Source organism: Anomaloglossus baeobatrachus, chromosome 9 (assembly GCF_048569485.1).
Source record: "Anomaloglossus baeobatrachus isolate aAnoBae1 chromosome 9, aAnoBae1.hap1, whole genome shotgun sequence".
NCBI lineage: Eukaryota > Metazoa > Chordata > Amphibia > Anura > Aromobatidae > Anomaloglossus > Anomaloglossus baeobatrachus.
The window spans coordinates 21,410,372-21,437,039 of NC_134361.1; the positions used below are offsets into that span (position 1 = coordinate 21,410,372).

The window sequence follows — 26,668 nt, forward strand, 5'->3', positions numbered from 1 at the left end:
AGGGGACAGCTTGGGCATCAAGGGTTAATTGAGAACGTGGCAGACCATCACAGGTATGCAGCACAGGAGGGGATTTAGGGGTGGTTGGGGGGTGTTCACTATTTGGAGGCTCTGAGCCAGGGATGTAGGCTGGTGAGCAGACACACTGCCCAAAACCTGCAGAAGAGGAAGTGGTGTCATTGTCCATGGCAGTATATGAGGGGTTAAAGTAATACTGCTGTGATACCAATGCACTAGACGTGCTGGAAGCTGCAGGGGAGATGAAGGGGGCGTGCAGCAAACTGTGCTGTGTGAAAACAACAGGGAGGGGGGCTGAGGGAGCAACAGTTGTGAGGTGTTTATTAAAGCCTGCCTGCCCTGCTAAAGGCAGGGGCAGGAAAAAACAGGGATGCACGTGGGGCAGGGGCCTGAGGGAAGCACCTAGGAGAAGAAACACTTCCCCGGCAGGTGCTGCACCTCTCTGCAACATAGCCCCTAGCTGTGACTGACGAGAGCTGAGCTCTGCAAATAAATGAGCCAGTCATCCCTAACCTTCATGCCACGCATGGGCCTGCAGCGTCTCAAGGATGTGAAGGTCCATCGGGTTTCTCCTGCTTCCACCAGGCAGAGCTGCTCCGGATCCTGGGATACCAGGGGAAGAGGCCGGACACCGGCCCAGACCCCAATATATAGGTAGAAATTACACCCTATAGGTGGGATTGGGAATTCGGGAGGGGCCAGGACGGAGTCCCCTCCCAAACACAGGAAGAGCAGGGCCTGGACAGGAGAGGGGGCTGGACAAAAACAGCATTGGGGTTAACCCCTTGCTGCACAGTCTGGGGCAGTTTCATTATGCACTACACTGCCCACCAACCCAGCAGATACTTGTTCTGTGCACTGCCTAGGCTCACTTTGCACTATGGCATTATCCACTGCTCCACATGAACTGTGGGCCTTTATTTAAACATCCAATAGCTGGTATTAATTACTCATTTCTCCTCGCTTTCGTCTCCTTCTCTGCAGTTCTGTTTCCCCAATGGTTTCAAGTGTCACCTCACATTGACTTCCTAGCACTGGCCAATGGCCAGGATATCATGTAGGTGCCCAGAGCCGAAGGGAAGCCTGACCTCTAGATGAAGAACCAGAAACAAGGATTAGCAAGTAGAGATGAGCGAATCCGTGGAAGTTCAATTTAGCCGGACTTTAGATAAAGTTTGCTATGGGTCCCGGACTTGACCTGAACCCCAATGGAAGTCAATAATTGGGCAGTTTCGGTCTCTGCCCACATGCAGCCAGCCATAAATGGATCACTTCCAGGGGCAGGTGAAAGAGTTTTTTTCCATTTTTTGTTTGTTTGGTGCACACTACATCTTATCACGCTGTTGTTACCCCCCAGTGCGAGCTGTTCAAACACTGCATGATGCTCGTGTCGCGGGCGGGGAGGAGGATGGCAACGCTGCGCTCTCCCACTGCTCGGGTCCGGCCACCGCTGCTCTGCGGCTGCTGCTGCTGCTCGGTGGCTCGAGCGATGGGCCGGATCCCGGGGACTCGAGCGGCGCTCCTCGCCCGTGAGTGAAAAGGGGGGATGGTTTGGTGTTGGGGAGGTTGTCCCTGACGCCACCCACGGTTGTGGTGATTTTTGGTGACACCACCGCTGCTCTGAACGGGGATCCCGGGAGCGGTGACTGGAGCAGCTAAGATGTTAGTCCTCCCCTCCGTGGGTAGGGGGTTGGTGGTCCCGGGGCCCGGTGATGGGGTAGGACAGGATGGCAGGTGGGTTATGGGGCCTGGCGAGGTGCAGGGACGCGGGGGCAGCGCTGGGTCGTACGGCACTGTGGTACTCACTCAGCCTGAGACGTTGACACAGTTCACGGTAAAACACACGGTTGGAAAGACGGTTCCCACGGACGGCTGCTGTTGCTTTTCCCCGGTAGTTAACGGTGACTGTCTCTTTCCCTGCACCTAGTACTTCTGTTGGTTCCGATGGGTTCCCACCGGTAACCCGCTCCCCGGCTTGGATATGGGCCGGAGGAGCCCCTCTTTGCCCGCAGGCGCTGGCCCTGAGAAACTGGTGCCTTGGCGGTGGCGGTGTCTCTCTCATACGGTTGAACTTTTGCCTTCAATCGGGACTTAGTTGTTTGGAAACCCGGAGGTCCCCTTCACTGACGGATTTGGCAAATTACGGCGACTCCAAGCCTTGCCGGGGTCCGAAAGGCCCCTGCCAATGGTGCTGGCCTCTCTTTGTGTGCCGGTCCGGTACCGCCGGGCCACCACCCGTCCACGGTTCTTTCAGCAACTCCAATTGGCCACTCCTGCAGACGGTCACCGCCGTCTGCTAACGTTGCTGTCTCTGTCCGGGGCACACACCCGGACGCTGTCAGTTTGCTGCTCTCTTGCCACTTTCCTCCTCACACTTCCACTGTCTAAACTTAACTGCTTACTTTTCCCGCCTCCAGGGCTGTGAACTCCTCGGTGGGCGGGACCAACCGCCTGGCCCACCCCCTGGTGTGAACATCAGTCCCTGGAGGAAGGCAACAAGGGTTTTTGGGTCTAGCTCTGGTGTACCTAACCGGGGTGTAGGGTGTGGTGATGTAGTTACCTGTGACCCCTGGCTTGTCCAGGGCGTCACACTCGCACTAGTGGTTTGCATACATTAAGCACCCGAACTCTGCTATTTTTTGTTTGTGTTTGGTACGAACACCGAACATCGGGTGGTTGAGTACTTAGACACCTGATCTAGTGAATGAACTATGGAGTCTGGTTTGAAGGCTAAATATTGTGGTTTGTGTTATGAGGTCTAAAAGATGAATTTTAGTGTCTGGACTTAGGTCTGAATATTGGGGTCTGGCATGGTGTATAGGCTGAGGTCTGATATGGAATTTGTATTCATTCATGCACCGGGGGGGGGGTCACAGGCTGAACAAAGGAGGAAACATCGCAAGCGGGGCTCATTCTGGACCTCCTGGTGCACAATTCATGCACTGGGTGGTGCAGGCTGAGCAGAGGAGTACACATCGCGGGCGCAGCTCATCCTGGGTTGCCTGCTTCATGAATCAGGCCGTTCAGGCTGAGCAAAGCAGGACACATGGTGGGCTACATTTTGAACACGCCCCCATCACGTGACAAATTACGTCATACCTGGTAGGAGCCCATACATTCTTGCATCTACCTTTACCTTTAGTGCACGATGTAGACCCAGTGCGCAACCAGGAAGCAGCTTGCCGCCATGACACGGAGCATGTATGAGTACACCGCACATGCTCCTATCCCCCTATCCTTTCCACCAACAATTTTAGTCCCCGGATTCTGGTTCCCATAGACGTATATGGTACCGGATTCCGGACCCAATCGGGATTTTTTAAGAAAATGAGCTGGGACCCACTGGTCCCGTTTTTTTGTGAGTCCGCTCAGCTCTAGTCTTGAAGTCTTTGGTATTGTACTGCTGGTCATTCTGTCTTTTGATTTTTGTTATAAAGTTTTTTTATTCAAACTGTGGGGGAACGAGGATGTTTATTGTTTGTCAGTCAGTGAGGAGTTTCCAGAGGGGTCTGATTGCACAGGATCATGGGCCCTTTATCAGTTGGAGCAGTCACTGGGTCTGATTAGCAGTTGTTCAAATTGGCTGTTTGGGGCTTTTGTTGTTTTTTTTTGAGGTTAGTTAGTTTGTGTCAATGGACACAAGGGAAAATTCAATGTGATTGCTTGATGGGGGGTCTGATAAAAAAGAAAAAGAGTTTAAAACCAAACAAGTAAAATATCCAAAATTTGTAAAGACATAAAACCTGAAGGAGTCAACTGACCACCACCCCATAAACTGCCCTGGAGGCTCCTTTCCTGGACATGGCAGGTCTCATCAGTAGCTAAGCAAATCCTTTTAGTAATGATATCCTCAGACAGGAGGACAAGTCAGATCTGTGCTGCATGGACTCCATTTTTCTCTTCTTCTTCCTTCTCAGTTCGGCCCCGAGTGAAGGTGTCCGGTCAGGAGAAAGGAGACTTCATAAAGCTACACTGCCAGGTGTATGGATTTCACCCCCGAGCTGTGGATGTGAGGTGGATGAACGGTGAGGACGAGGTTCCCTCATATGAGACCACACACGTCCTCCCCAATCCTGACGGCACCTATCAGATCAGGGTCAGCGCGGAAGTGACCCCCAAAGAGGGTGACAGCTACTCCTGTAATGTGGATCACAGCAGCCTGGCGGAACCGCTGAACATCGTGTGGGGTGAGTAGTGTCTGTACTAGGCGGATGATGGGAGTAAGTCTATGGAGTATATTATGACTGGTGATCACCATTATGACATGTAATTGTACAGTCACTGGTGTCTCATTAAAGGGAACCAATCACCAGAATTTTCGTATAGAACCTAAAGCCGATGCTATACTGGCACTATCAGGCTGAGTCTATACATACCTGTAGTGGTCAGCTCGGATGTTTAGGTTTTGAAATTCAAGAAAGTGAAGTTTATAAAATCATCAGTATGTTGAGTGACAGCAGCTGAGGATCACATAATATCGTGGAGGGGGGGGGGAGTATTCATAGAATCACCTCCCTCTGTTAGAATTAGCATAAGTATTATACAATCGATATAACATTTTTCTTCCAGGACCTGTGGTGAGGTCATACCCATGTGACCAGAAGGGGCAGGGCCTCAATCAACAAAGCTGATGCCACGAAGCAGCATTTTCCTATTGGCTGAGGCCCTGCCCCTTCTGGTCACATGGGTATGACCTCACATAGGACTTCAGCTGCTGTCACTCAGGAAGCTGATGATTTTATAAACTTTACTTTTTTGGATTTCAAAACCTAAACATCCGAGCTGACCACTACAGATATGTATAGACTCAGCCTGATAGCGCCAGTGCTATACTGGCACTAGATTATATACGAAAATCCTGGTGATTGCTTCCCTTTAAGGTGAAATGATTACATGCTTCTGTACTGGACTTAACCCTTCATGTCCCGATACACATTGCGACCTCATTTTAGCGGTCAGATAGTCTCCTGTGATGAATCTGTAGTGATATCAGACCTCAGGATATAGATATCCAGTCACAGAGTTGTGTTGTATGTGGGGGTGAAGGATCCTGTATTTCCTAGATACAGAGGTGCTTGAAAGTTTGTAAATCCTTAAGAACTTTTCATATTTTTGCATAAAATTGACCTAAGACCACATCAGATTTTTGTTCATCTTCTGGCTGCTTCTTTGTCTCGTCTCCATTTACTGTTATAGGTTACAGGAGTAATCTGATCCCTCACTAAAGACACAACTGTAGAAATACTTGAGACGTTGTTGATCATTGTAGGGAAAGAAGTGACTGATACGAGAGGAAAGTGCGATATTTTTCCAATAAAATATATTATTCACTTGTGCAATTAATTTATGAAAAAAATTAACCAGTAACTGCTCCTCAGTGGTCGCTTCTGCAGATGAATGGATCTACTAGGCTGCTCTAAATTGCTCAATCTATTGTTGGGAAATCCATGGATGCCGGCCCTGATTCCTCAGATTCCTATATAAGAACACAGGAGAGCAAAGCCTCAAATAGTGAGAGACCATAACACCAAGTTCTCAATTTAAAGTTTCATTATACTCATTAAAAGGCCATAGCATAAAAGCAAAATATAGTCCAATAAGCATTATGGCCCAACTTAAGTTTCGCCGAGTATGGCTTCATCTAGGGAATCCTCTCAGTAGTATGTTTGCATATTTGTTCCTTAAGGTTTAGTCATCCTTCCACCTCCAAGACAAAACATAATTTAAGTGCAGTTTACTCATTAGAAGTGAGTGATGATTACAGCTTCTAGAAAATACATTTAGGCCAACACAGACATAATGCAGCTTTAAATTCCAGCCTAAGGCCCCCGTCACATGTCACTGATTCCAGTACGTATGATGCAGTTTTTATATGTACCAGAATCACGGACCTGTGTTTTGTTGGTTCAGATAATCAGACCACCCATAAGGCCCCTTTCACACGTCAGTGATTCTGGTACGTTTGTGCTTTTTTTTAAACGTCCCAGAATCACTGACATACGCAGAGCCATTATAATGAATGGGTCTGCTCACACGTCAGTGATTTTTCACTGCACGTGTCTCCGTGCGGCGTACCCGCGTGTGCGTGATTGCCGCACGGAGACATGTCCATTTTTTTCTGGCATCACTGATGTCCCACGGACCACGCAGTGGTGTGGTCCGTGAAACACGTGCCAGAAAAAAACGTGCATTTAAAATAATAAACATTTTTACTCACCCGGCTTCAGCCGCGCTCTCTGCAGCCCGTGCAGCTTGTTGCTTCTGAGCCGGCTGATTACTGTCGCGCATATTAATGATGCACGACACAGCCGACCCGGAAGCAGCTGCTGCGGGGGTCAGCGCCGGCCGGATGCTGCATCGCGGGAGCGATCAGCACCATGGAGAGCGGGAGCGGGCACAGGTGAGTTCATCTCTAAGTGCAATCACGGGCCACGGAGAACGGAGCCCGGATTGCACTTAGACAACCCACGTGTGCCGTGATTCACGGCACACGGAGGGACTTGTGCGTGTTTTACACGCCAGTGAAAAAACGCCAGTGTTTTTCACTGACGTGTGAAACGGGCCTAATACAGAAAAAAAAGTGTCGATATTATACGTGTGTGAGTATAATAAAGGGACATCGGAACAAGATTTGTGGCATGCCAATTTTACTCCATACTTCAGCATTTGGGCGGGCTTTGCACGTTGCGACATCGGTAACAATGTGTTACCGATGCTGCAACGATAGTCCCGCCCCCGTCGCACGTGCGATATCTAGTGAAAGCTGCCGTAGCGATTATTATCGCTACGGCAGCTTCACACGCACTTACCTGCCGTGCGACGTCCCTCTGGCCGGCGACCCGCCTCCTTCCTTAGGGGGTGGGCCGTGCAGCGTCACAGCGACGTCACACGGCAGGCGGCCAATAGGAGCGGAGGGGCGGAGATGAGCAGGATGTAAACATCCCGCCCACCTCCGTCCTTCTCATTGCAGCCGGGCGGCAGGTAAGGTGATGTTCCTCGCTCCTGCGGCTTCACACACAGCGATGTGCGCTGCCGCTGGAGCGAGGAACTACATCGTACCTGTCGCACCATCGGCATTATGGAAATGTCGGAGGCTGCAGCGATGATACGATAACGACGCTTTTGCGCTCGTTCATCGTATCAAAAAGGTTTTACACGTTGCGATATCGACTGCGACGCCGGATGTGCGTCACTTTCTATTTGACCCCATCGACATCGCACGTGCAATGTCGCAACGTGCAAAGCCGCCCTTGCAGTGTAAAGTGTAAGATCTGTGGATAACGTCAGTGATAAATCCTTAACATATGGGGCATGATCTAAAATCTAAATCTGTAGCTGGAAAATTTGAATTGTGCAAATAGATTTTGTAAAACTACGTCAAGTATAGGAATGTGAATTTATTGTAGATTTTTGGTGCAGAATCAGCGATTAAAATTGATTACAAATCTGCAACATCTGAACATGTCCAAGGGGCTGCATGAAGTGATACAAAGGAGATTGTGAACGTGTGTAATACTATACATTACACATACGTCATCACTACAGCGGGGAGACTAATGTGAGAGATACATGACTCTCAGTATAATCCGCAGATCAGATTTACTTTTCTGTTTTCCAACTAGAACCAAAACCTTCCAGCGTCTGGGTCATCGCTGTGGTCATCGTTGTGGTGCTCGTGGCTCTTCTCGGCATTGGTGGATTTCTCCTATATAGAAGTAAGTGTCAATAATGCAGAACTTCATCTTCTCTTGTAAATATAATTTGTCCAGCCGGTTAGTCATTATAACTATTATAAATTGGCCTCCTGATATTTTTTTCCACTCCCTGCTGACTGTTTCCACTGTAGAGTCACATATAGGCCTGGCTGCCCATCTGGTAATTCTGACAGATGCCCGATAAGCGAGTGCGAGCAGTGATCTGCTCAATGACTCTAGGGTCACACACGGGTGAGGGGACTAGTTCCCACCTCAGTAGACCACTTGGTGACACTATTTTGTCCGGACTTTGTATCGCAATGTCAGGTTCTTTACCATTTCCACCCTTCCCCTAAGTTGTCCTCCATTAGCCGGCCCAGCAGGAGCAGGCTGACAGCTTCCATAGACTGAAGAGCAGCTCTGTACACGGTGTATTTCCGGCCGCTGCTCATGGAGCTGATAAAAGCTGATCGGTGCGGGCGCTTATATTGGATACCAACCAAAAAACCCATGTAAGGGTATGTGCGCACGTTGCTTTTTACCTGCTTTTTACCTGCTTTTTTGCTGCTTTTTCTTCTGCGCTGTTTAATGCCAAAATGGATGTGTTCTTCTATTCAAGCAAAGTCTATGGGAATTTGGGTTTCTTGTTCACACTATGTTGTTCAAAATGCTGCCTTTTTGTGGCAGAACTTTGGTCAAAAACTCAGCTTTTCACAGAAGCAACATGTCAATTGTTTTTGCCATTTGGGTTTTGCACTGCAAAGCTGAGTTTTTGACCAAAGTTCTGCCACAAAAAGGCAGCATTTTGAACAACATAGTGTGAACAAGAAACCCAAATTCCCATAGACTTTGCTTGAATAGAAGAACACATCCATTTTGGCATTAAACAGCGCAGAAGAAAAAGCAGCAAAAAAGCAGGTAAAAAGCAGGTAAAAAGCAGGTAAAAAGCAACGTGCGCACATACCCTCACACTTCTATTACCCCCCTACAGCTGATGGAGAAAGGGTTTAATAATGGGACTGATTATGGGGACAGAATTAAATCCAACCACACAACCTTGTTATTCAGCAGGAGAAACGACTCTTCTGGCAGCGCCATATTCAGCTTTCCCCATAGAGAACACATGAACGCTCTGCTTGGCTGAGCGTCCATATATATGGGGAGTCGGGAGATAAGGCGATCAGATGAATGAGCTATGGCCGTCAGCCATGTAATGTGTATGGACATCTCATCACTGTTATACTACATACATCTCCCTACAGCACAGATGTGAGGCCCCTGATCACATATCCAATAGAGCAAAGAGCACCCAGCAGTCTGCAGTGGTCACTAGTAGAGTTGAGCGCGGTTCGAGGTTCAAGGTTCTCCAGTTCGCGGCTCGAGTGATTTTGGGGGCTGTTCTAGATCGAACTAGAACTCGAGCTTTTTGCTAAAGCTCGATAGTTCTAGATACGTTCGAGAACGGTTCTAGCAGCAAAAAGACCAGCTAATTACTAGCTGGCTTTCCGCTGTAATAGTGTAAGTCACTCTGTGACTCACACTATTATGAAATTTCAGTGTATAGTGTGCGGGAACAGCGCATTCAGATCACTGCTGTTTGGATAATGGCGATCGCCATTTTTTTTTTTTTCCTCGTCTTCCTTCCCTAAGCGCGCGCGTGAAGTGGGGCGGGCCAGCATGTCAGCCAATCCCAGACACACACACAGCTAAGTGGACTTTTAGCCAGAGAAGCAACGGCATGTGTGATAGGATGTCCATGTCACATGTCCCTGCATTATAAAAACGAGTATCTGCCCGTCCGGACGCCATTATCTCTTCTGCGTCTGGGTGTCAGTCACCGCTGGCGTAGCTCCTGTCTCTGATACTGCTGTGTACGCTCTATACACAGCGCTATACAGAATAGGGATAAAAGTTTCTTTCAGCCCTTGCAAGGGCTAATACCGGCAGGGTCAGAGCCATAGGTGACAGTCAGGGCCGTGAAAACAGATTTTAACAGCTACACAAGATGACAGCGTCTGTGTAGCTAAGGTCAGGGATTTCCTCGCTGCATTTCCCCATTAGGAGGGATAGAAAGGGAGGCTTCCTTTCCTCTACACTGACCCACAACCCTGCCACTGTACCCTCCTGCCCTTTGCACACTCAAACTCATTATTACTAAGCCATTATACTAGCAAACACTGAGGAAACTTAGTGGCATCCTAAACGTGGCTGTTGGACTTCTGTATTGTCCCACTAGTGCAAAGATATTTGCAGCACGTCTGCCTGCATTGCACACTCAAACTCATTGTTACTAAGCCATTATACTAGCAAACACTGAGGAAACTTAGTGGCATCCTAAACGTGGCTGTTGGACTTCTGTATTGTCCCACTAGTGCAAAGATATTTGAAGCACGTCTGCCTGCATTGCACACTCAAACTCATTGTTACTAAGCCATTATACTAGCAAACACTGCTGCCAGTTTAAGGGCCGTAGTTGCATTGTCAGGGATAATTATTGTTGTTTATTCTGCTGTTAATAAAGCTAGACCACCGCTGCAATCTACACCACCTCTCAATTTTTACTACCACATTTTAAGTGCACAATCTTGTTGCAATCAAAATGAGTGGCAAAATGACAGATGCTGGTGGAAAGGGGAAGAGGCGTGTTGGAAAAGGAAAAAAAGGGTTTGTCCGTGGGGAAGGTGGCAAAGCTCCATTAAAATCTGCTGAAGATAGACCATCTACCAGCAAAAGTAAGATGTCTACTACTTACCGTGGACAATCCGATGTGGTCCCTTTTTTACGGACACGTACAACTGGAACAAAGGTAGATGATGGCCGAAAAAGTAAAATGCTTGAATGGATCTCAAGTGGTCCAACAAGTGCCCTCTCCGCCACCTCAACTACCACATCCAAAAAACACCAGTCCTCTGAGTTGTCAGGCCAATCACACTTGCATTCTCCCAGCTCTGAAGTCTCCATCCGCCCTGCACAGTATGGTGGAACTGAGATGGCTGAGTCTGCAGAGCTGTTCAGTCACACTATAGCCTGGGAATCAGAGGTCTGCTCCCAAGCTACAGTGAGTACAGACCAGGAAATGGTCTGCAGTGATGCCCAGAACCTTTGTGACTCTGATTCAGGCCGTGAGGACCAAGTTTCTGAGCATAATGTTGACCCTTTTTCACAAACTGTAACACCTGTTGTTATAGAAAATGAGGAACATACTGATGACGATGAGACGCAGATACCAGATTGGGATGATAACTTAAATATTCGGTCAGGGCAAGAAGAGGCTCGGTCTGAGGGTGAGGGGAGTGCAAACACAACAATTGATGAGGAAGTTCTAGATCCCACCTACTGTCAACCCACAGTCAGGCACTCGAGGAGGTCAACAGAGGCGGTGGAGGAGGATGCAACCGACGACGAAGTTACCTTGCGCCTTCCTGGACAGAGTCGGAGCACTGGTAGCACGTCTACAACTGCATCCTCAGCCACCACTCTGCCTCTGAGCACTAGTCGGGGGGGGGCTCAGCAGGTCGCATGCCCTCTAAGCCTTGCCTAGCCTGGTCCTTTTTTGACATAGCAAAAGATCGCCCAAATTATGTGATCTGTAAAATTTGTCGTGATTCTGTTAGTAGAGGGCAAAACCTCAGCAGTTTGACAACTTCTTCCATGAATCGTCACATGAATAAATATCATATGTCCCAGTGGGAAGCTCACCGTGCTGCAATGCGGCCTAGCGGAGCGAACCATCCACCGCCTGCCCCTTCCAGTGCATCCACGCGCTCTTCATCTTCTAGGACTGTGGGGACAGCTGTCACACCTGGTTTTCCACGCACAACTTCCACCACTGTAACCGCAACAGGCAGTTTGCTTGTTAGGTTGTCAGTTGGTTTGGAAGGGGAAACAAGTGCGTGTGTACAGCTCTCTCAGACATCGATAGCACCAACGTTGGATGAAGGCAACATCATGTCTACGCCTGCACTTTCCTCACAAAGCTGCATTTTTCCAGGGACACCCTACTCAACACCGTCTACACACAGCAGCCAGATCTCTGTCCCTCAGATGTGGACAAATAAAAGGCCATTTCCTGCGACCCATGACAAAGCTAAGAGGTTGACTTTATCCCTCTGTAAGATCTTGGCTACCAAAATGCTGCCTTTCCGCCTGGTGGACACACAGGATTTTAGAGACCTTATGTCTGTCGCTGTGCCCCAGTAACAGATGCCCAGTCGCCACTACTTCTCTACACCAGCATGTCGCACACAACATCACCGCTTCCTTGAGAAACTCTGTGTGTGAACGGGTGCATTTCACCACCGATACTTGGACCAGTAAGCATGGACAGGGACGTTACATGTCGCTGACTGGGCACTGGGTAACTATGGTGATAGATGGTGAAGGGTCTGCTGCACAAGTCTTGCCGTCCCCACGACTTGTGTGTCAATCCTCTGTCTGTCCAAGTTCCGCCACTGCTTCTGCCTCCTCCACCTCATCTGGGTCCTCCACCTCCGCCCCAAGCCTGCCTGGTCAGGCCACCAGCATTCTCACTGCGCAGAAGGAATCACGCACCCCTCATTACTATGCTGGCAGCAGAGCGCAACGGCATCAGGCGGTCTTTAGCTTGACATGTCTTGGAAATAGGAGTCACACAGCGACTGAGTTGTGGGCAGCTCTGGAGACTGAGTTTAATAAATGGTTGTCTCCACTCAACCTGCAGCCTGGTAAGGCCGTGTGCGACAATGCTGCAAACCTGGGTGCGGCCCTTCGCCTGGGCAAGGTGACACACGTGCCTTGTATGGCTCACGTGTTGAACCTTGTTGTCAAGCAATTTTTAACACACTATCCCGGCCTAGATGGCCTTCTGACCAGGGCACGAAAACTGTCTGCTCACTTCCGCCGTTCAACCGCCGCAGCTGAGCGACTTGCATCGCTCCAGAAGTCTTTTGGCCTGCCGGTTCATCGCCTGAAATGCGATGTGCCGACACGCTGGAATTCGACTCTCCACATGTTACAGCGACTGTGGCAGCACCGTCGCGCCCTGGTGCAATACGTCATGACGTATAGCCTGGGCCAACGAGATGCAGAGGTGGGGCAGATCACCCTGATGGAGTGGTCTCAGATCAAGGACCTATGCACCCTTCTGCACAGTTTCGACATGGCGACGAATATGTTTATGCGCTGACAATGCCATTATCAGCATGACAATTCCAGTCATTTACATGCTGGAGCACACGCTAAACACTATTCGGAGTCAGGGGGTGGGACAACAGGAAGGGGAGTAACTACAGGAGGATTCATATGCGCAAGACACAACAACATCACCAAGGTCCAGACATTCATCATCACCAACGCGGCAGGCATGGGACCATAGGGGACAGGGATCAACAAGGGCGATTGGAGCAGGCGAAATGTTGAGGAAGGTGCAGGAGAACATGAAGAAATGGAGGACGAACTGTCCATGGACATGGAAGACTCAGCGGATGAGGGAGACCTTGGTCAAATTTCAGTTGAAAGAGGTTGGGGGAGATGTCAGAGGAAGAAAGAACGGGTAGCACCTCTATGCCACAAACACAGCGTGGACTTTGTCCGCATGGCTGCGCAAGACACATGAATGCTTTCTTGCTGCACTACCTCCAACATGACCCTCGTATTGTCAAAATTAGAAGTGATGATGACTACTGGCTTGCCACACTATTAGATCCCCGGTACAAGTCCAAATTTTGTGACATAATTCCAGCCATAGAAAGGGACGCACGTATGCAGGAGTATCAGCAGAAGCTGTTGCTCGATCTTAGCTCGGCTTTTCCAAACAACCGTGCAGGTGTGAAGCCCTACAGGTGCGGTGCAGCAGGGTATTACCCTTAGGGACTCCACGGGATGGGACGGTCTGGTCACAGGTAGGGAACCTTCGTTTTGGGATTCGTCGTGACGCCACTCTCAGAATTGCGGTCAGTGAGGACCGCCACTGCAGGTTAAGGGATGCCTGGGGCTGATGGTGGGTGCAGTCGGTTGTAATAGCCTCCTGAGAGTAAGGCAAGCCCCAGGTCCCTGTGTATGTGTGTGGGACCACAGGTCGCAGAATGACTCAAACACAGTCCAAGAAGTCTTTTAACGTGTTTACTCACTGTTTGGAGGTCACGGTGAGATGCCCGGGCGGCACTGTGATAACCAGGTGGAACCAGGAATTCCAGGAGGCCGTTCTGAGGGTAGCTGTCCACTCGCCCTCCTTGCACTCTTTCTTTGTTTGGGAGGATCCCTTGCTTGAAGCGTGGTAGGACTCCTCCAGGGAAGCTGTTACTACCCTGCTCCCCTCTCTCTGGCCCGTCTGCCGGCAGCGTGGCCTTGGTGGGATGGCTTCTGGCCCTGTCCCCTTATGGGCCTGGTGATTGCTGCTTGGCTCGAGCTCTGTGTAGTAGTGGTGAGGGCATGAAGTACCCCCACCTGTAGGTTAAGCAGCTCTGGATGATTTGCTGCCTGTACTGGGGATCTGTTTCCCCTTGCGTGCTCGGATACCAGGATCTCCGTACTCAGCCACCCCTCTCTCTGGATGTCTTTCAGGCCGACCCACGGTACCCTTTCTCCCCCGCTTCCAGCTACTGCACTCCTCAGGACCTGGCCGACACCAGAGCCCCCTCTCTGCTTCCTTCCACACCCTTCAACCTCCAGACTCCTTCTCTCCTTCCTCTCTCCTGCTTCCTAGCAACCAGCCTCTGAACACACCCCTAGCTGGGAATTGAAAGTTAACCCCTACTGGCTAACCAAGGGTCCCTTCTAGTGGTGTGGGAGACCTGGTCACTATGTGTTTGTGTGTGCACCTCATCCTGGCCTTTGGAAATTACCTGGAAGCATTGTCCCCGCATGGGTGCAATACTCTGTGGTGCCTGACCAGGTCAGGGGCGCCACATTCCCCCTTAGTTATCATCAGCACGTCCTCGGGCTGCAAAGACAAGAGAAAAAGGTAAATACAAACTTTTCCCACACAGGGGCAATCATTTACATTTAAACATACCAGGTACCATTTCACCACCAACCACCCACATGTCCGAAACCCACCCAAAAACCTCCAGGAGGTAGGTCGCCGGTCCTTTTGGTGACCAGGTCTGGGCCATCACATTCCCCAGACCTTTCCTCCAATCTTCCTCTCCTGAGGAGAGTGGTGTAAGGTAGGCCCCATAAACAGGCGTACCCGCTTCCGAGTGTTGGAGGGCAGGCCCCATAAACAGGCGTGCCCCTGGTTGGTGCAGAGCCATGCCCCTCAACAGGCAGACCCTGTGGTTGGTACCAAGGAGGTAACTTTTTTACAATGCAAGAGTTTGTGGTTAAAGCCAGTTCATAACCGATGGTCCATTTTTAAAGTGCACGTAAACTAGTGCAAAGAAAACATTTTAAAGAGGTCTCACAATAGTCCTTGTGGGCACATTTCACTTAAACGTTACTTAACTGTAAACAGGTGAAACATTACATTTCATACCGTCACTTTGAACTAAACTGTACTTTCTCTATAGCGTAATGGGAGCTGACCAAAGTTGCTGCGGGTTGATCTACGCAGTACTATACTGTCATCTGTCTGAGGTTGTGTCCTCCCACCCGATGTATGTGTCTCAATGTGAATAATGGGTGTACTGGGTATTGATACCAATGCATGGTCTTCTGCTTCAGCTACATTTGGCTCTTCCAGGTTCTGAACAGGTTCTTCTGGTTCTCTTACTTCTCTAGATTGAGGGAATGTAATGACTGGAATAACTACTGCTCCATTGTATTGAGGCCAACTTGCTGGGAAATCTCCAAGTACAGTATGGATCATCTTTTCTTTTGGTTCTTGAACTGGCAAAGGGTTGGGAATTTCTTCAGGGGTTCTTAGTTGTTCAGGACATTTCTTTAGGCGATCTCTAGAAACGACAGCTGTTGTTTTTCCTCCATCTTTGCTGATAAGGCATGTCTTTTCACTGCTAAGCGTCGATGGTAACACAGTATAGGGTTCTTCTTCCCAGTGATTGTCAAGTTTATGATGTCTTCTCTTTCTCTTGAGAACTATATCTCCTGGCATCAAAGGAACAGCAGGTGCTTTTCGATTGTAGGCTTTTTCTTGTTTCTCACGCTGCTGAGTCAGGCTTCGCTCCACACACTCTTGTACTTTCTTGTATTGGGTTTGGCGGTTGGAATCCCAATCAGCACCTTGTAGATGGTCTTCAGGGGTCTCAACTCCCATTTCCAGATCTACTGGCAATCTCCCTGGTCTGGCCCTCATCAGGTATGCCGGTGTGCAGTTCGTGGAACTCACAGGGATGTTGTTATACATGTCCACTAGATCGGGCAGTTTTTCTGGCCACTGACTTCGTTCTTCTAGTGGGAGAGTCTTCAGAAGGTCGAGAATGATGTGGTTCATCTTCTCACACATGCCATTGGTCTGAGGATGGTAAGGCGTGGTACGGATCTTCCTGCAGCCGTAAAGGTTGCAAAACTCCTTAAACACTTCAGCTTCAAAGGCTGGTCCTTGGTCAGTGAGCACTTGATCTGGGTAGCCATGTGGTCGACAGAAATGTGTCTGGAAAGCTTTGGCTGCAGTCTGACCGGTCAAGTCCTTGACTGGTACTACCACCAGGAATCTGGAGTAGTGGTCAACCATAGTGAGAGCGTAGTTGTAGCCTTGTCTGCTGGGTGCCAACTTTACATGGTCCAGGGCCACGATCTCCAGGGGCCGTTTAGTTTGGATTGGCTGGAGTGGTGCTCTCTGGCTGTGCTGGTCTTTTCTTCTAAGATTGCAGGGCCCGCAGTTTCGACACCACTTCTCTAGGGCAGATCTCATGCCCACCCAGTAGAATCTTACTTTAAGTAGGGCCTCCAGTTTCTTCCAACCAAAGTGGCCTGCACCATTGTGATAGGCTTCTAGCACCATCCTCGTATCCTTCTGTGGTACAATCACTTGCCACACCTTCTCATGCGTCCTCGGGTCAATGATGCTCCTGTAAAGTTTGTCTTGATAGATGAATAATCGACCCCTCTCCTTCCATAGGTACTGTGCCTCAGATGGGGCTCCTTTGTCAAGGCTGGCGCCAGGCTGGTTGATCAGTTTCTTTACCAAGCCTACCGCTGGATCATTTTCCTGGGTCTCCTTCCAGTTGTAGTGAGGTAGTGGGTTCAGGGTCACCTCTTGGCGGTTGGCACGCAACTGCCGGCACTGTTTTGCTCCATGGCGATGGAACGCTGGCAGCTCAATCTCTTCAAGATCATCTACATCTTCACCCTCGTCTGCTAGGTGAGGCATCCTGGACAGAGCATCTGCGTTGCCGTTCTTGCGGCCAGCTTGATACTTGACAGTAAAGTCATAATTCGCCAGCCGGGCTACCCAACGCTGCTCCATGGCACCCAATTTAGCAGTATCCAAGTGAGTCAGGGGGTTGTTGTCCGTGAAGACAGTGAATTTGGTGGCTGCCAGGTAGTGCTTGAACCGCTCTGTGATAGCCCATACCATGGCCAGGAACTCTAGCTTAAATGAGCTATAATTTTCTGGGTTTCTTTCAGTAGGCCTGAGCTTCCTGCTGGCGTAAGCAATCACACGCTCTTTGCCTTCCTGCACCTGTGAAAGCACTGCTCCCAGTCCCACATTACTGGCATCTGTATACAGTACAAATGGTAGACTGTAGTCAGGGTAGGCTAGGATCTCTTCACCCGTCAAGGCCCCTTTCATTTGTCTGAAGGAGTGTTCTTCTGCTTCTCCCCAGTGAAATGGCGGGCCGGAGGTCTTTCCTTTCTTCTTTGGGTGGCCTACCAGGAGCTCTTGCAAAGGCGCTGCCATTTTCGTGTAGCCCTTGATGAACCTTCTGTAGTAGCCTACCAAGCCAAGGAACTGGCGTACCTCCCGGACGGTAGTAGGTGTGGGCCACTCCTGGATGACTGTGACCTTCTCTGGGTCCGGTGCTACTCCTTCTGCACTGACCACGTGACCTAGGTACTGGACCTTTGGCTTCAGTAAATGGCACTTGGATGGTTTCAGCTTCATTCCATATCGGGATAGCGCTTCAAAGACTTCAGCCAGGTGTTTCAGGTGGTCCTCGTAGGTCTTGGAGTACACGATGACATCATCCAGGTAGAGCAGGACGGTTTCAAAGTTGAGGTGCCCTAGGCAGCATTCCATAAGCCTCTGGAAGGTCCCGGGGGCATTGCAGAGTCCAAATGGCATGCTGTTGAACTCACAGAGGCCCATTGGGGTGGTGAAGGCCGTCTTCTCCCGATCTTCTTCTGCTACAGATACTTGCCAGTAGCCACTAGTAAGATCTAGGGTAGAAAAGTAGTTAGAGGTTTTCAAGGCAGCGAGGGATTCCTCTATCCTTGGCAAAGGGTAGGCATCCTTGTGTGTTATCTGATTTATCCGTCTGTAATCCACACACATCCTCATCGTGCCATCCTTCTTCCTCACCAGGACCAGGGGAGCTGCCCAGGGGCTGCAACTGTCCCTTATGACTCCTGCCTCCTTCATGTCCTTCAGCATGTCCTTTGTGCGCTGGTAATGGGCTGGTGGAATAGGCCTATGTCTTTCCTTAATGGGAGGATGACTGCCTGTGGGTATGTGATGTTGCACCCCTTTGATCCTACCAAAGTCTAGTGGGTTCTTACTAAAGACCTGCTCGTATTCCTGCACGACCCTGTAAACCCCATGTTTCTGGTAGACGGGTGTAGAGTCGGTCCCCACGTGGAGTTTCTGGCACCAGCCCTCTAACTGCTTTTGGGAGGTCTCGCCCTCTTTTGAGTCAGCTTGTGTCAGGGGACCTACAGGTGTTATAGCGTCATTTGAGCATGTAAACAGTTTGGCTATGGTAGCGTACCTTGGCAGTCTGGCTTCCTCCTCCCCACAGTTCAACACTCGTACAGGCACTCGTCACTTGTGTACATCAACTACCCCCCTGGCTGTCAGAATCGTGGGCCAGTGGTCTGAATGAGTGGGCTCTAGTACAGCCTGGTAATCCTGTCCTCTGAGACCTACCGCTGCTCTACACCACATCATCATTTCACTCCGTGGGGGTATCACAATGGGGTTAGCATCCATCACCCGCACACTACCAATCTCACCGCCAGTCTGTTTTACCTGTTGCTTCCTCAGAATGATTCGGATCTCCTTTTGCAAGGCTCTTTGCGACCCGCCCTCAGCACCTTCAACAATCTGGTGAAGCAACAACAACACTTCCCCTAGGCAATTTTCTATGACATTAGTACCTAAAATCATTTGCGGGTTCCTTTCTCTAATATCAGTGTCCACAACAATCAGTCCTTGTCCCTTCATTTCCTGCCTTCCCACCTTTATGGTTACCTCCTTGACCCCAATCTGGTCTATAGGTTGTCCGTTGGCAGCATAGATGGTGAGGGAGGGGTCCGGTGGTCGGAGATCGTCGTCCGACCAAAACCTACGATACAGGACATACGGGATCGTGGTTACCTGAGAGCCGGTGTCCAATAATGCCGGGGTAGGGATCCCATCCAGGACGATGGACAGGACAGGACGTCCACCCACGTACTGATCACGGCAGCGACCTGGGCCTGATCTTCTTAATCCTGAGGACTGGCCCTCGGCCCCAGGTTTGGCTCGTTTAAAGGGCAAGCCCTTGCATAGTGACCTGCCTCCTGGCAACGACGACAGATGGGTTGTCCAGATGAGTCATAGCGATCACTGCTCCTGCCTCGGGTTGTAGGACCTCTTCTCCTCCGCATCCAAGGGACGTCCTCTGGGCTGTCAGCTAGCAGGATCCGATGAGGGACTTTGGTTTCTGAGGGCAACTGCATTGCTTTCAGGATTTGTGCGACATCCTTAGTGAGCTGTTGCACCTGGGAGGATAGTGTATTTATAGCCTCTGCTGGCGCGTTGAGTCCTTTTGCAGTTACCAGGGACTGCGAGGAGGATTCCGCTCCTGCAGCCGTGGAACTGGCAGGCCATGCGGGTGCGACGGGGTCTGTGTCCACAGGAGGTTGGAGTGCTTTCACTGCCCTGTCTTTCAGAATGGCAAAGTCCACGTCAGGGTGTTCCAGGGACCACAGCTTCATCTGCTTCCCATCCTCAGGAGAGCGCAGGCCCCGCAAGAATTGTTCCTTCATCATCCGGTTTCCTTCCTGATCACTGACAGGGTCCACCAGCTTGAGAGCCCGTAGTGCAGCCTGCAGCCTGAGGGCATAGTCTCTTATGCTATCTTGGGGCTTCTGACGGCAGTTATAGAAGTCCGTCCTCAGCTCTCCCTCTGTGCGGTGTTCAAAAGCAGCTGCTAGTTTGGCAAAGATGGTCTCAACAGAGCCCCGGTCATCATTGGTCCAGGACTCAGCCTCCAACTCTGCTGCTTCAGTCAATTGTCCCAGCACCACAGCGGCCCTCTGCTTACCAGTCATCGCGTGCATGTCTAGCAGGGTGTTGATCTTCTTCTTAAACCCGGTCAGCGTGTCTATTTTACCGGCGTATTGGGGCAGCCATTGCGCTCCTGGGACATACAGTAAGGAAACTGGCATTATGGGGGAGACTTCGGCCGGCGCAGCTGCGACCGCGGCACCGGCACCAGGCGCTGCTGCGTCCAGCGCGACGGGGGCGGGCATCGCTTGGGCTGCGTCGCCCTGACCAGGGGCATTACCTCCTGCAGCGTCCATTTTTCTTCAAAAAAAACCAAAAATCTGCGCGCTCCCTTTCCACTTCCTGGGTAAGGACGCTCTCCGAATTGTGGGGATTCTGGGGCGGCCACACCTCTTCGTGGGCGGTGCTCTTTTCCCTCGCGCGGGCTGCAGCGCGCGCTTTTGAAGATGGCAATATGGCGGCGGTTCAATTTTTGCGGTCGGACCTCTGAGGCGCACGGTCACCTGTCTGAACAGGTCTAGTCCAAATCCTGTTCGTGACGCCAGATATGTGAAGCCCTACAGGTGCGGTGCAGCAGGGTATTACCCTTAGGGACTCCACGGGATGGGACGGTCTGGTCACAGGTAGGGAACCTTCGTTTTGGGATTCGTCGTGACGCCACTCTCAGAATTGCGGTCAGTGAGGACCGCCACTGCAGGTTAAGGGATGCCTGGGGCTGATGGTGGGTGCAGTCGGTTGTAATAGCCTCCTGAGAGTAAGGCAAGCCCCAGGTCCCTGTGTATGTGTGTGGGACCACAGGTCGCAGAATGACTCAAACACAGTCCAAGAAGTCTTTTAACGTGTTTACTCACTGTTTGGAGGTCACGGTGAGATGCCCGGGCGGCACTGTGATAACCAGGTGGAACCAGGAATTCCAGGAGGCCGTTCTGAGGGTAGCTGTCCACTCGCCCTCCTTGCACTCTTTCTTTGTTTGGGAGGATCCCTTGCTTGAAGCGTGGTAGGACTCCTCCAGGGAAGCTGTTACTACCCTGCTCCCCTCTCTCTGGCCCGTCTGCCGGCAGCGTGGCCTTGGTGGGATGGCTTCTGGCCCTGTCCCCTTATGGGCCTGGTAATTGCTGCTTGGCTCGAGCTCTGTGTAGTAGTGGTGAGGGCATGAAGTACCCCCACCTGTAGGTTAAGCAGCTCTGGATGATTTGCTGCCTGTACTGGGGATCTGTTTCCCCTTGCGTGCTCGGATACCAGGATCTCCGTACTCAGCCACCCCTCTCTCTGGATGTCTTTCAGGCCGACCCACGGTACCCTTTCTCCCCCGCTTCCAGCTACTGCACTCCTCAGGACCTGGCCGACACCAGAGCCCCCTCTCTGCTTCCTTCCACACCCTTCAACCTCCAGACTCCTTCTCTCCTTCCTCTCTCCTGCTTCCTAGCAACCAGCCTCTGAACACACCCCTAGCTGGGAATTGAAAGTTAACCCCTACTGGCTACCCAAGGGTCCCTTCTAGTGGTGTGGGAGACCTGGTCACTATGTGTTTGTGTGTGCACCTCATCCTGGCCTTTGGAAATTACCTGGAAGCATTGTCCCCGCATGGGTGCAATACTCTGTGGTGCCTGACCAGGTCAGGGGCGCCACACAGGTGCAGGGAGTGAATCTCCCAGTTGTAACTTGACAAACATGGGATGGTCTCGTCATCTTCAACAGTCTACCCGTACCAGCAGCACCGTATCTGGTGCTGGTAACAGCAATTTTATTGAATCTTTTCATAATTTTTTTAGACCGTCCTTTGCAAGGCCACCAGAGACAACAAGTCTGACACATAGTCAACGGCTGGAGAGGATGATACAGGAGTATCTCCAAATGAACATCGATGCCATGACTTTGCAAATGGAGCCTTGCTCCTTTTGGGCTTCAAATCTTGAAAAATGGCCAGAGCTCTCCACTTACGCCTTGGAGATTTTCTCGTGTCCAGCTGCCAGCGTTGTCTCTGAACGTGTCTTCAGTGCTGCTGGGTGTGTGCTGAGAGATAAGTGCACGCGTCTGTCCAGTGACAATGTGGACAGACTAACGTTCATCAAAATGAACAAGTCATGGATCCACAAGGATTTTACTACCCCTGTGTCATCCTGGGGAGAGTAAATGCTTGTGGATTTGGAATGTGCTTGATGCAAATCAAAACATCTTGTTTGCAACTAGGGCACAAGTGCTGCCACTTATGGGGTGTCTGTGTGGCCCAATTTTTTGAAAAAAAGGGATACTCCGCTTGGAGTAACCCTTGCTTACATTGCTTTTAAAAATGATCCAAGATGCACAGCGTTGGGATCAGGAAAGACTTTGCTACCTACCCCGGTGTCCTCCTGGGGATGGTTAAGAATGGCGTATTTTTTAATGTGCTTGATGCAAATCTAGCTGTGAAGTGGGTGTGTGTGGGGGGCCCAATTTTTGGAAAAAAGGGAGACTCCAATAGGAGTAACCCTTGCTTGCTGTGTTTTTTAAAAGGAGCCAAGATGAACAAGTCATGGTTCAGCAAAGACTTTGCTACCTACCCCGGTGCAATCCTGAGGACGGAAAAGGATGGCGTATTTTTGAATGTGCTTGATGCAAATCTAGCTGTGAAGTGTACAACTGGGGCACAAGTGCTGCCACTGAAGGGGTGGGTGGGTGTGTGGCCCAATTTTTGGAAAAAAGGGAGAACTCTGCTTGGAGTCACCTTGTGGTGTTTTACATGATTTTAGAAGGGCATGCCATGCCTATATCTGTGTCTCCTCCTCTTTTTCCTTGTCCAGCTCTTTTGTTTTCGCATGAGTATATGTCCTTGTCACTTTCCCATGTGTTTGTGTTGTGAGTTGTTTGTCACCTTTTGGACACCTTTGAGGGTGTTTTCTAGGTGTTTTTATGTGTTTGTGAATGCCTGCCATTGTTTCCTATGCGGTTCGAGTTCGGTTCGTCGAACGTTCGACGAACTGAACTCGAACAGGACCTCCGTTCGACGAACCGAACTCGAGCCGAACCACGGCCGGTTCGCTCATCTCTAGTCACTAGTGATGATACGGTCAGGCTGTAGTCACATTGTGTGTTTAGTATTTACCCTAGGTTCCCCCAGACAAACATACTAAATGTGTTTATAAGGGTCCACAAGTCAGGGGACAAAAGAGGGTCCTTTTGGCCTCCATTAGGCAGAGTACACAAACCACTAAAGATTAGTATGTGATGGTGCAGTGATGACCCTGTGCCATATAACAATTCACAGTAAACGAAGATAACTCAAATAAATTAAAACAATTTTAACAATGGCATTGTGTGGGCGACCGTTTACATTGTAATGCATCCTGCCAATATATTTATCATAAACTTCCCAGTGTAGACATTATACACAGTCTTGGGTTACACTGGACCCATAGAAGTAAATTGTTGCTGCTGTCAGTTGTCAGTCCTATTCTATTCACTTGATAATCATTTAATATAAATATAAACTATGTTACTACCAGGTAGCCGGAGAAGGAGAACAGCAAGAAGGCCCAATGCGGAACAGCCCAGGGAGTATCCAGGACTCTTGGAGCAGGGAGCAGCTGACAGCCGCAGCACGCCAGCACCACAATAACTACCTCCCTACTACTAAGTAAGTATAGCCAGCTTGATGCCATATTCATATTTACCGTGCCGTCCCTTATTATTTTATATAGTATCTTCCCTTATTAATATTTACAGTGTTATTTCTTACAATTACATAATGGGTTGTCCCATATTACTATGTACTGTATTGTCCTATAATATACCGTGTCCTCCCTTATACAACATATTACATACAGCATCATCCTTTTTCACAACAGATATTGTTGTATCTCTTATTATAAACAGCATCATGATGATTACATACCTTATATACATTGTCCTTTATTACACAGAGTATCATGCCTTATAATCATAATGTCTCCCTTATTATAAACACTGTAATTCCCTGTGACTATTATCTACCATGTTGTCCCTTATTGTGTACTTTGCCCTTCCATACTATTTTATGTGCTCCTTTTTAGGGTACGCTCACACGAACGTGAAAAATGGATGAGTGCAATGCAAGAAAATCTCCCCCTGCACTCTGACCAATGTTAGTCAATGAGGGAGAGCAGTTGGTCAACTTTTCTCGCATCCAGAATCTGGATGCAAGAAAAGTCGCAACATGCTGCAATTTTCTGTTAGAGCCGTGTCCCTCGCACCCATTCAAGTGAATGGGTGAGAGAGAAACATCGACTGCACTCAGATGTTAATCCCAGTGCAGTGCAATATACGCACAGGCTGACAATGGAGGAGATGGATTAACCCCTCCTTATCCTTCGCAGCGCCCGCCCTCAGCTTCACAGTCGCAAGACACACGGCTGACGCTCGCATTAGCATATCGCATCTGATGCTCTTGCATCGGATGCCATATACTAGTGTGACTCCAGCCTTACACACAGACTCCTTCCTTATGTACAGTATATCTGTAATTATATACAGTGTCCTCCCTTATTATATATTTATAATGTCACAATAGCTTGCCACGACGTCTGTAAATTCTGAGCCCTCCTCCACCCGTGCAGTGAACTGTAGTTTTTATTTATAAGGCACAGTGTATAAAATAATTAATTTTAGGGTACACAGTTTCCTGAGTTATTTATTTTCGTGAGCACAGTGTGCAGATTTATACGTTTTTTTTTCCAAGTGGGCACAGTGCTCAAAAATCATTTATTTCACAAAGCACACCCATCAGTGTCTGTGAGGTCAGGATCAGGACCGGGTGTCTATTATTAAGTAGAGACTACAACGAGCTCCATAAAAAAACCCAAGATATACTGTATTATTCAAATTGTTGTTGTTGTTTTTCTAGATTTATCACTCTACCTCACTACTGGACCCCATGTGAAAACAGCGATATCCGTATTCCCATGGACTCCACTCCTTTATTACACTGAATTTGCCTGTGCCCCAGTGGGCGACACACCTGAGAGCATTTGTCACCAATAATGGACCCAAATATTCAACAATTACAAAAGTAAAGAATTCATAATAGGATGTGTACGACCATGACTTCCACACCGGTAATTTCCTCATTTGATGAAGTTCCTGATGGAAATATCAAAAGAGGATAAAAGTGTTTATTGGAAATCTGAATGTACTGGACCAGGAATACCGGCCATGACCTGAGCTCAGGAGGTATCACTAAGTGATATTTATTCAGAAAACAGCTTGGGCTTCCATATGTATGTACAGTAATGGCCAACGTTTCTGGCCCATCCAGAACCCTGGTCATGGCCTTAGATTTGATAAGAATATGTTATGGCAATTTCGCCAAAGAAGAACCATGAGACATTTTTCAAGGCAACAACATCACGTTGCATGTTGCTCGTACCACTGTGGACTAAACATGCTGTAATGGCTGCGGCTTCTCCGGACTTGTCTCCCATCGCACACATCAGTCAGTAAACTGCCAGCAGAGGATCTTGATTATTTGTCCAAGTTCATTCAGCAGCAGAACCTTCTTCAGACCATTAATAACTTCACTGAAAGCAGCCGAGGCTGTAAGTGCTGGGATTTCTGCAGACTGAATAAATTAAGATATTTTCAACATTTCATTTCAATTGTTTCCTCATTTGCAGATCAGTAATCTCTGTAGTACCCCTGAGGTACCACAAAATTTAACCTGTGGAAACCCAAACCCTGGAATATCCGTGCCAGTCAACACACCAGCACCCTCAGGCCACATATACAAGCCCAACACCAGACTGGGAGACTGCCTAGCAACAGGTAAAAGGGATGGGCACTGATTGGATAGGTGCCACCCAATCTGTAGGAAAAGACCCAGCGAGGGGGGAGAGGCCAGTGGTCAGTTGAGAAGTTGGCGGGAGGAACTGTTTAGTCAGTGGAAATAGTCACGGTTGAGTGAGTTAAGAGGAGAGCGTAAAAAGGAAAGAAAGAAAAGGTGTAACAAGACTTGCAGTAACAATGGAGTGCTATAACAGGAGTGAGGGACTGTGGCGTAAGGAACCAGGACTCCAGGGACCGTGGGTTACCTGTGGAAGTGTAAAGCTGGGTTCACACATAGCGACAACGACGTCGCTGTTACGTCACCATTTTCTGTGACGCAACAGCGACCTTGTAAGTCGCTGTTATGATCGCTGCTTAGGCTAGTTTCACACTTGCGTTGTTTTGACGCAAACGGAATCCGTCACTAATGTAGTACAGTTCATTTATTTACATTTGAAGCGCGTTACTATGGCATGTGTGTGTGTCATGCAGTACCCGCTTGTGTCCACATGATGTCGCGCTTCCACTGTAAATAAATGAACTGTACTGTATTTGTGACGGAGCCCGAATCCGTTAAAATAGTGCAAATGTGAAACAGCCCTTAGCTGTCAAACACAGCGACGCGTGTCGTTATGATCGCTGCTGCGTCGCTGTGCTACATGTGCAGAGAGCAGGGAGCCGCGCACACTGCTTAGCGTTGGCTCCCTGCACTCCTAGCTACAGTACACATCGGGTTATTTAGCCGATGTGTACTGCAGCTACATGTGCAGGGAGCCGGCACTGGCAGCAAGAGCGGCGGACGCTGGTAACGAAGGTAAATATTGAGTAACCAGGGAAAGGTCTTCCCTTGGTTACCCAATGTTTACCCTGGTTA

The 26,668-nt window shown here is 49.4% G+C and overlaps 1 protein-coding gene across 3 annotated transcripts in view; it reads left to right on the forward strand.

Annotated features, from left to right (window-relative positions):
• Positions 1 to 25,617, forward strand: part of LOC142250911 (class I histocompatibility antigen, Non-RT1.A alpha-1 chain-like) — a 74,934-nt gene extending 49,317 nt beyond the window's left edge. For all 3 annotated transcript variants that reach the window (XM_075323239.1, XM_075323237.1, XM_075323238.1), the window contains 4 exons: positions 3,936 to 4,205; positions 7,641 to 7,733; positions 23,502 to 23,632; positions 24,878 to 25,617. In XM_075323239.1, coding sequence (XP_075179354.1) covers positions 3,936 to 4,205; positions 7,641 to 7,733; positions 23,502 to 23,614 — 476 coding nt within the window. In that variant the 3' untranslated portion in view covers positions 23,615 to 23,632; positions 24,878 to 25,617. The remainder of the gene's footprint in view (positions 1 to 3,935; positions 4,206 to 7,640; positions 7,734 to 23,501; positions 23,633 to 24,877) is intronic.
• The last annotated feature ends 1,051 nt before the right edge of the window (positions 25,618 to 26,668 follow it).